This window comes from Physeter macrocephalus, chromosome 12 (genome assembly GCF_002837175.3).
Source record: "Physeter macrocephalus isolate SW-GA chromosome 12, ASM283717v5, whole genome shotgun sequence".
Taxonomy (NCBI): Eukaryota; Metazoa; Chordata; class Mammalia; order Artiodactyla; family Physeteridae; genus Physeter; species Physeter macrocephalus.
Window position 1 is genome coordinate 56,432,884 of NC_041225.1, and position 10,594 is coordinate 56,443,477.

Below are 10,594 nucleotides of genomic sequence, written 5' to 3' on the forward strand. Positions count from 1 at the left end.
TCAGGGCTTCCCTGGTGGCGCAGTGGTTGCGCGTCCACCTGCCGATGCAGGGGAACCGGGTTCGCGCCCCGGTCTGGGAGGATCCCACGTGCCGCGGAGCGGCTGGGCCCGTGAGCCATGGCCGATGAGCCTGCGCGTCCGGAGCCTGTGCTCCGCAGCGGGAGAGGCCGCGGCAGAGGGAGGCCCGCATACCACAAAAAAACAAAAAAAAAACACAAAAAACAAAAAAACAAAGGCTCAGGAACTCTTTCACATTAAAAAACAAACAAACAAAAAAATCTGAAGAGACCTGGCAACTGAATGCAACACATTATCCCAGATTTTCTTTTTCCTAAAAAGGTATTATTGGGGCAACTGACAAAATCTGAAAAAGGTCTGTGGATTAAATAACAGCCCTGTAGCAGCATTAAATTCCGGATTTTGATGATTGTACTTTTTTTTTTATTTTATTTATTTTTTTTTTTGTGGTATGCGGGCCTCCCCCTGCTGTGGCCTCTCCCGTCGCGGAGCACAGGCTCCGGACGCGCAGGCTCAGCGGCCATGGCCCATGGGCCTGGCCTCTCCGCGGCACGTGGGATCCTCCCACACCGGGGCGCGAACCCGGTTCCCCTGCATCGGCAGGCGGACGCGCAACCACTGCGCCACCAGGGAAGCCCTGGATCCTCTCTTCATTTTCTCAGACTTTATTCCTGGAGTTATCTGCATTAGCTTCTGCAACATCTATTTCTTCTTCTCTACTGGTTCATTCTCACTGCACTGGCACAAAACATAACTATCATGTATTCTAGAAAAACCTTCCATAAACTCCAGGTCCCACTCCAGCTAATGCCCCATTTCTCTGCTAACCTTTTCAGCAAAAGGCCTTGGGAGGAGAATCTTTCTTGCTATTTTCACTTCCTTTCCTCTCATTCTCTCCTTAACCACAAACCTGATTTATCAAAGTCATCAAAACCAATGCCCAATTCTCAATCCTCATCTTACTCCACATTTCTCAGCATCATCTGACACAGTTTAATCTTCCTCCTGCCTGGAAGACTTTCTTCCAAGGCTTCACTGACAAAACCCTCAGCAGATATTTCTCCTACCTAATTTGTTACCTGTTTTCAAGTTTTCTTTGCTGGGACCTCCTCCTCTAGCAGATCTCTAGTATCGAAATCACCCAGGGTTACAACCTGGGCCATCCTTCTCTCTCTCTCCTTTCTTCTCAGGTAACCTCATCTACTTCCATGGCTTCATGGACGACCTACATGCTGAGGACTCTCAAATCTGTATGTGTAACCTAACTTCTCCTAAAGCTCCAGATGCATGTGTCAAACTGCCTATTTAACATCTCCAACTAGATATCTAGCAGATGCCTAAAACATACATAATAAATAGAGGATTACTGATTCCATCCACACTTCAAGTCTTCCCCATGTCAGTAAACAGTACCTAAAGTATCACCCAGTTGCTCAGGCCAAAAATCCTCCAAAAGCTTTCCACTGAGCTTCAAGTAAAATCTAACCTCCTGGGGCTTCCCTGGTGGTGCAGTGGTTGGGGGTCTGCCTGCCGATGCAGGGGACACGGGCTCGTGCCCCGGTCCGGAGGGATCCCGCGTGCCGCGGAGTGGCTGGGCCCGTGAGCCACGGCCGCTGGGCGCTGCATTTGGCGGCCCTGACCCTGACCCATCCTGGGAGCGGCCTCTCTGCCTCAGTTTCCCCATCCTAAAACAGGGGGAGAGGGCTTCCCTGGTGGCGCGGTGGTTGTGCGTCCGCCTGCCGATGCAGGGGAACCGGGTTCGCGCCCCGGTTTGGTTGGGAGGATCCCACGTGCCGCGGAGCGGCTGGGCCCGTGAGCCATGGCCGCTGAGCCTGCGAGTCCGGAGCCTGTGCCCCGCAACGGGAGAGGCCACGACAGTGAGAGGCCCGTGTACCGCAAAAAAAAAAAAAAAAAAAAAATCTAATCTCCTTACCACAGTGCCCAAGGCCATCTATAATCTAGTCCCTGACTAGCTTTCCAGCCCCCTTCCACACCCTGTTCCCACTGGCTCACAATGATCCAGCCATACAGGCCTTCTCTCTGTCCTCAGCCTTGCAGCACTCATTCTTGTCTCAGAGTCACTGCACTTGCCCTTGACCACCTAGAATGCTCTCCCCCCAAGACTGTCACATGACTATTGTCTTCTCATCGTTCAAGGCTCAACCCAAATGCCACCTGCTCTGAAGGTCTCCCTTAATCACACTGGCTAAAGTAGCCTCTGGCCACTTTCAACAATATTACCTTATTTTAGTTCATGAATTATCTTATCTGTTTACATGTTTACTGTCACTTTGAACTAAAATATAAGCTTCTCAAGGGTAAGAGTCTGCCTTATTTACCACTATTTGCCCAGCACCTAGACCAATGCCTGGCACGTAGCAGACAATGAATAAAATATTTGTTAAATGACTGACACAAACAAGCTCTTCATAAAATAAAAAGGCCAAGAAGTATATGGGGAAAAAAGATACCCAATCACTGGAAGACAGAAAAATGTTAATTAACGGTAAGACATCAGTTTTTGATCAATAGTAAAGATTTTATTATAATGATACCCTTTTGTAGGCAAAGGTATAGGAAAAAAAACAAAAAAAAACCAAAAAATCAAACCCTGGAAATGTCAGGCATAATCCCTAGTATATGTCAAAACTCTTAAAAGTGTACATATCCTCTGACCAGCGAATTAATTTATCATGACAAAATAATCATACGTACAAGGACAAAAGATGTCCTCATAGGTACATGATACATAATAAATAGAGGTACATGGTTTATAATTGTAAAAACTTAAGTTATAATCATTAGGGACTGATTAAACAGCTATAATTTATACTGCTGAATACTATGCAGCCAACCAAAAAATGGTGGTGTAGAAATACTAACATAGAAAAAATTCATGAAATGTTTTTCAAATGAAAAGAAGATGTACAAAATAAACCCATTTATGGATAAAACACGCTCATGTACATATACATGTGTTTGCATCTTTGGTAGGCAATGGCCAGGCCAGCTACAGATCTGAGGACATAGTAAGAAATGGAACACAAAACTACTGAACAGTGTCACAACAAATAATTGCCTTTTCTAAGAAGAGTTACACCACTCACTCAGTATTGATGATGTCCCTCCACAAGCCTGATAGCATAAATGGCAGCAAGCCAGGTGTTTTGTGGTTGACAAAGCACTCACTGCACAGACTACCAGTCTGGGTCACCTCTGAGGACCTGGGAAGCACTGGGGAGCTGTGCCCACTCATGGTATTCTTCTCTTACTTATCCTTTGCAATGCTTGTTTACCGGTTCAGCAGTAAGCATGCAAATCAAGCTGATCTCAGTACATTCTTCTCCATCTCTGAACTCTGCCCAGCCCTTTGTGGTCTGCATAGGTAAGTGTGTGTGTCTCTGTGTGTGTAGTATATATGTTAGGTGTTTGTACAGGCATACCTCAGAGATGTTGTGGGTTTAGTTCCAGAAGACTGCAATAAAGCAAGTCACACTAATTTCTTGGTTTCCCAGTACATATGAAAGTTATGTTTACACTAACTGTAGTCTACTAAGCAATAGCATTATATCTAAAAAAAAAGTACATACCTTAATTTAAAAATACTTTATTGCTAAAAAATGCTAACCATCATCTGAGCCTTTGGCAAGTCGTAATTTTTGCCATTAACATCACTGATCACAGATGACCGTAACAAGTTATACTAATAATGAAAATGTTTGAATTATGAGAATTGCCAAAATGTGACACAGTGACACAAAGTGAGCAAAAGCTACTGGAAAAATGGTGCCAACAGACTTGCTCAATGCAGGGTTACCACAAACCTTCAATTTGTAAAAAACACAGTATTTGTGAAGCACAGTAAAGTGAAGCCCAATAAAACTAGGTATGCCTGTACATAAATACACAAAAAAATCTAGAGAAAATCACTAAAAGTCAAGTGTTTATATAGGTGGCAGAACGATGAATGATGTTTAGCTTCTTCTTCTTGTTTAATTGTATTTTTTTAACTTTTATTACAATGATCAAACATTGTCTCTGCAATTTAAGTTAAAAAATGTTATAGACTGATGCTTAATCAAAGAACAACTGAGAAAATCAAATCTAAATTAAAGCCACAGGAATAAGATTAGAAGCCCCAGTGAGATACTCAGACCAAATTCACACTTAAGTAAACAATTTTGTCCAAATGTCCAAAGAAGTTTTCATCTAGCTTCAGGTTCAAACTGGATATCAGTTATACAGAAAAAGGGGGAAAAAAAAAACCAACTTTGGATGCAAATTCTTAAAATCATTCCCACTACACTTGACTATTTCAGATTTAGTTTCTGTTTTTCAAAATGTCAAACACTGGATATCAGAATTCTAATTTCGAAAAATGAGAACATAGCACCACCAACAAAGCTGTCCTCTTCCACCACGTGCCAAATCAAACCTGAATCAGTCTTCTAGAACTAACCACTAACTCACAGAAGAACACACTAAATGATCCTACGGGGGGCAGCTGGCAAAACCCCGACTGAGGGAAAATCCTATAGGACAAATAACCAAGTTTCTTCTAATAAACAAACAAAAGGCAAGGAAAAAGACAAACAGAGATGAAGGCAGAACCTATGGATATAAAAGAAATTTGAGACGCATCAACTAATTACAATGTGTGAAACTTATTTGTTATTAAGAAGCTATTATTAATATTGTAAGAGACTACAATGGTATTGTGGTTATTTTTTATAACTGTATTAAGGCATATTTTAAAATCATGTAATTCATCCATATCAAGTGCATAATTCAATGATTTTTTTTAGTAAACTCACCAAGTAAGTTCACTATAAATCAGTTTTAGAATATTTCCATTACCCAATAAGATCCCTCATGCCCATTAACTATTAATCTTCCTGCCACATACACCAGCCCACGAATCCACTTTCTGACTCTGTAGATTTGCCTTTTCTGAACATTTCACATAAATGGAATCATATAATATGTAGTCTCTTTTGTCTGGCTTCTTTCACTTTACATGTTTTTAAGGTTCATTTATGTCACAGAATGTATCAACAGTTTGTTTCTTTTTATTGCTGAATAGTATTCCATTGTATGGACACATTTTGTCTATTCATTTACCAGTTGATGGGCAGTTAGGTTGTTTCCAGCTTCTGTCTATTATGAATAACACTGCTGTGAACATTTGTGTGTGAAAGTTGTTGTGTGGGTAGATACACAAGAGTGGTATTGCTACGTCATTGTGGCAAATTAAGAAAGTTTTAAAGAAACTTTTAAAGTGCTTTAGATATATTAGCTTATTTAATTCTTACAACAACCTTAAGAGGAAGTTACTATTATTATCCCCATTTTAGGGATGAGGAAACAGAGGTCCATCCAAAAAGCTTAAGCAATGTGGTCAAGCCAGACTAGAATCAAAGTAGTCTGGCTTTGGAGTCTGTGCACTTAACCACTGTGCCACATACTTCAAGCTCACCAACAAGTTAAAACATTTCTCACAGGATATAAACAAATTAAAACAAAGAAATTAAATGGAAAAATTCAGGGGGAATTCCCTGGCGGTCCAATGGTTAGGACTCCGGGTTCTACTGCAGGGGGCTCGGGTTCAATCCCTGGTCGGGGAACTAAGAGCCTGCAAGCCACACACGCAGCCAAAAAAAAAATTCAGGTGACTTCTATGAACACACAAGTAGGGAATCCAATGTTAACTAAATTTAAGTGTATATCTAATAACATATATGGTAGTAACTCTTGTTATCTCTGAGTGGCAGAATAGGAATAAGCTTTTTTCTTTTTATTTAATTGTGTTTTCTTTCATTACAATGATCTATATATACAAGGCAGTGTTCAAGATGAACATAACACAAAAAATTCACTAATCAGTAAACAAATGACTTGATGAACAATAAGATTTTAAGTTCCTAATTTTTTAAAGGAAATTTTAAGATGTCCTGAATGTGTACTATGCACCGACACTAAGTTGAGTGCTGTGGACATAAATCTGATTAAAACTTAGGAACAAAGAAAGGCAACTCTGGAAGCACAGCTGTGGTAAGTGTTACTCCAGAGCTATTCCTGCAGGAGTCATCTTAGTCAAGGCAGGGATCAGGGGAGGAAGGCTTCCTGGAAGAGGAGGCACTAAACTGATTTGAGGGAATGATGTATGTACATACTGCTACCAGTTAGAGACTACTTCATCAATAACATAGCCACTTCTTTATGATTAAAAATGGAGGCCCTGCTTCAAATGTCAAACCTTTAATTTCTTTCTTAACCTCAGATTTTGTCAATTTCAAATTTCCACTAAACAACAGGAGATTCAGAGAACAGAAAAAGCTTTGTCATGTGATGCTAGAATATAATTAGAATATAAAAAATCTGTAAATACCTATAACTTTAAAAGTATTTTTTTTTTTGTGGTATGCGGGCCTTCCCCTGCTGTGGCCTCTCCCATTGCGGAGCACAGGCTCCGGACGCGCAGGCTCAGCGGCCATGGCTCACGGGCCCAGCCGCTCCGCGGCATGTGGGATCCTCCCACACCGGGGCGCAAACCCGGTTCCCCTGCATCGGCAGGCGGACGCGCAACCACTGCGCCACCAGGGAGGCCCTAAAAGTATTTTTTTTAATTCATTATATTTGAGTGTGGTTTGATCACAGTCAGTCAACACATCCTTCAAACTTCATCTTAATAGCACTTCTAAAAAGTCTACTGATGATCTAAATCAGGGGTGGCCAAACTACAGGCACAGGTGGCCTAGTTTGCTAAGAATGGTTTTTCAGCAAAGAATGGTTTTTATATTTTAGGAGGATGAAAGGAGAGAGAGAGGGAGGAAGAAAGAGAGAACTGTATACAGAGACTACCTGTGGTCCAAAAAGCCTAAAATATTTTACTATCTCGACTTTCATAGAAAAAGTTGCCTACACTTAAAAAAAAAAAAATTACTGGATGTATTTGTGCCCATACTGAAAGGCACCCTCAGAAAGGCACTATCATCACCGTGGAACTCAGTCTAGACACTAGTACACTTACTTACTTATGGTGGGAGGGAGAAAAAGAGGGAAGGGTATGTAGTTAGTTCAGAAAGACATGGGTTTTGCAGGGAGTGGGGGGAATTCAGGGATAGAATACAGTTGAAGCAGACGAAAAATATGGAGCAGTCCTAGGAGCTTGACAAGCTACTCAAGGTGGAAGGTAGCTATTACGATATTAACGACCTGTGAAATGTGAGAGCTAGGTTTATTGAGGAAACCGAGACTCGGAGCTTAAGTTACTTGCCCAAGTTCACAGAGCAAGAGAGTGGGACACGAAGAGCTGGACTACAACCACCAAATTTCAGTCCCATTCTTTCCACTGCGTCACACTGCCCCTCATCACTGGACAGCGTTAACCTGGAAATACACCACTAACGATGTGTGACAAGGGAGCTCAACTGCACCCAGAAGGAACAAAGTCTCCTCAGGACCTCCCCTCCCTCCCGCAATTATTAGTTATTTTTCAAGGAAGAACTGGGCAACATGTCTACAGGTCTCAAAGAGGTGAAGGAAAGAGTAAACACCAGTCCTATTTGCCAGATGTTGGGAACAACAAGAGAAGGTTGGCCAAACATCACTAAAACAAGCCTGAAGGCTATCCAGTGGCTGAGAGCAATAAGAAACACCAAATTTCAATGAATTTACCTGGTTCCAATTTTATTACTTTAATTGCTGCCAATTCACCGGTGTTAACATTCCGTGCCTAAAAGAGAAGAAAAGATAATTGTGAAAAAAGCTTTCATAAAAACTTCATAAAATGTCATTTTAGCTTTTATTTATTTTCAATTATTCAGAAGTTTTTTAAAGCAAGAATTGCAGAAGTGATTTATATTTACAAAACAAACAGTATATTCTTCAAAATGAATTTCAACATTAATCCATGTATAAATTTAATAATGGTGATAATAATAATATTGTTAACAGAAGCACAGACCTTAGTATACATCAGGCACTATTCTAAGCATTTTTATATTAATTCATTTAATCCTTACAACAATCTTATGAGGTAGGTACTGATATTATTCCCGTGTTACAGATGAGGAATCTGAAGCACCAAGAAGTTAAAGAACTTGCCAAGGCCATCTAGCTAGTAAGTGACAGTGCTGGGATTCTAACCCAGGCAGTCTAACTCTAAAGTCTGAGCTTTTTTAAGCATTACATTCTATTGCCATTCATTCAAAGGTTTGCTAAAATTTTGAATTAACTAGCTTTAAACTTTTAAATTTAAAAACTTCATAATATGAAAAGCAAGCACCATTTTTTAACTGTAAAAACAACCTCCCTGCATCTGTTTAAACACACCTGATAGTACAATGACATAAGTGCAGTTAATACAAACCAAATATATTTTTACAAGCCACATATTAAAAATAAAAATCATTAAAAAAAAATCAATCCATTAATATTAGATTGCTGGTGTTTACAGCTATAATTATGTATAGATAAGCAGAAACTGTCTTTTCAATTTGTATAAAAATGGCAGTTATTTTTGTCAATTTAAAATGTTTTATAATTGAATCAGAATTTTCAAAATAATATTTTAACCTATGAACTGAAACTTAATAAATTGATTTTCATATCAACCAATGAAGACCAATATATGCAATTCCCTGATCACAGAACAATTCATTCATGTGATGAGAATACTACTTAGTTGTAACACTTCTTATTAATGGATTGGTAAAGATCAGTGAATCACCCACAAGGGATGATAACAGCATTAACATCGGAATCCTTCTAAGAATACTAGGACATTAAAAAAAAAAATCAGTTTCTAAGAAGATATACATGGGACACAGTCACTGCTGAAATACAAAATTTAACCTTTAAACTCAAAGAAGAACAAAGGTATTAAAAAATATAAATTAAGAAAACATTAAAATAAAATTTTCAGGGAAAATTCATTCCTTTTGAAAAAAAATCCCCATGACTAATAAACACTTAGAATGCCAACTTATTACAGGCAGTTCAAAACGGATTTCAACATTTATTTCAAACTAAACTTAATTTCCATTATATGAGACAGACAGTTCAAATAGTGCCACTTAAGTATTTATTCCCTTCCCTAGGATGAGAAGGTACACACACACACACACACACACACACACACACACACACACACACACACACACACACCCGGAATAGAAATTCTGGGAGCATTTTCTAAGGAGGATGGGGCAGAGTGTACCTGTAAAATATTCAGGATATCACATCAACGTTAGTCATAAATCTTCTCAAACACTCTCAGAACGCGTTGCCTTTCCTCACACTGAGATATCTTTTCCCTGTTAGGCTCCTCCTTGATACTCTGTCCGTTAACCCACACCTTTTTTAGCACTTCTCCAAATAAAATAAGACAAACCACACTACTCTCTCCAATTCTCAATTCTCCATTTAAAAATGTTGCTATAGTTCTGTTTTCTGTTTATTGAAAATAAACTCAGAGTATGCACTAGCAAAAAATATGAACTCAAAGAAAGCTAGGGTGATTACTTTTACAGCTGAAATTCTGTTCCCAGTTACCACAAGAGGGCACGATCTCTACTGACAACACAAGTTACACAAAGTGTCCAAAATGGCTGCAGTACACAGCGTACTCTTCTAAAAACAGATTTATTAATGGTTACACCAGCACATATTTAACAGAAAAACTATGACAGTAAACTAGTGATAACTAGTTTACTAAAGTCAATTATCTACTAGAGGCTTGACTTATGAATACAATTTTTCAAAATTTAAATCAGTCTAGAATTTTCTAAAGGATAAAAAGTTTTAAAATATTGGAATTCTCCAATATGTAACTTGACAGACAAGATAATTCACAAAAAGGGAAGAAGAATAACAAAAAAACCCTCAGTAAACCTGAATTTCTGAGCTTTTACCCCATCAAAATCCCTACATTTATTAACGGAAGGTGTTTAAAGCATTATGGTTCATCAAGAATCTTGGTCCTCTGGCTAAAATAAGTCGTATTTTGCTGTCTCTAAACTCACAGCAGCCAAGGTTACACACAGGTAAATTTAAAAATTAATATTAACTCTAATACTCTGTACCTGCTATTCTTTTTTCAATACCTAGAGAACTGATTAGGAAAAAAATGAGAGCAAGGTAAATATTATAAAACATTACCGTGTATAAAGTCAAAAATTTCTAAATCAGTATCAGTAACATAAAATTTACAGATCTGCCCAGGGCAGAAAACTGAGGATATGTATTCTCAGCTTCTAGACACAGTCTTCTGCCACATCATTGATTTGACCACCATTCTCACATGCTCTGTAAGTGATGTTCAGATCATGTTGTTCTTGAGTTTAAAACTCTTCAGGACTACACACAATTACTTTAAAGACACAAATTCAAATTCTCTATCAGAGAATTTAAATTACTTACTAAATACAGCACTTTTTACAACAGCTTTATTGGGATATAATTCACATACCATAAAGTTCACCCTTTTTTTTTTTTTTTTTTTGCGGTACACGGGCCTCTCACTGCTGTGGCCTCTCGCGTTGCGGAGCACAGGCTCCGGGCGCGCAGGCTCAGG

The 10,594-nt window shown here is 39.2% G+C and overlaps 1 protein-coding gene across 7 annotated transcripts in view; it reads right to left on the bottom strand.

Moving 5' to 3' along the window:
- Window positions 1–10,594, bottom strand: part of MAP4K3 (mitogen-activated protein kinase kinase kinase kinase 3) — a 209,215-nt gene that overhangs the window by 136,688 nt on the left and 61,933 nt on the right. For all 7 annotated transcript variants that reach the window (XR_003682283.2, XM_024118950.3, XM_024118949.3 and 4 more), the window contains one exon: window positions 7,696–7,753. Coding sequence is in view for 3 of the 7 variants with exons in the window: in XM_024118950.3 (XP_023974718.1) it covers window positions 7,696–7,753 (58 nt within the window). In the remaining 4 variants the exon portion in view is untranslated. The remainder of the gene's footprint in view (window positions 1–7,695; window positions 7,754–10,594) is intronic.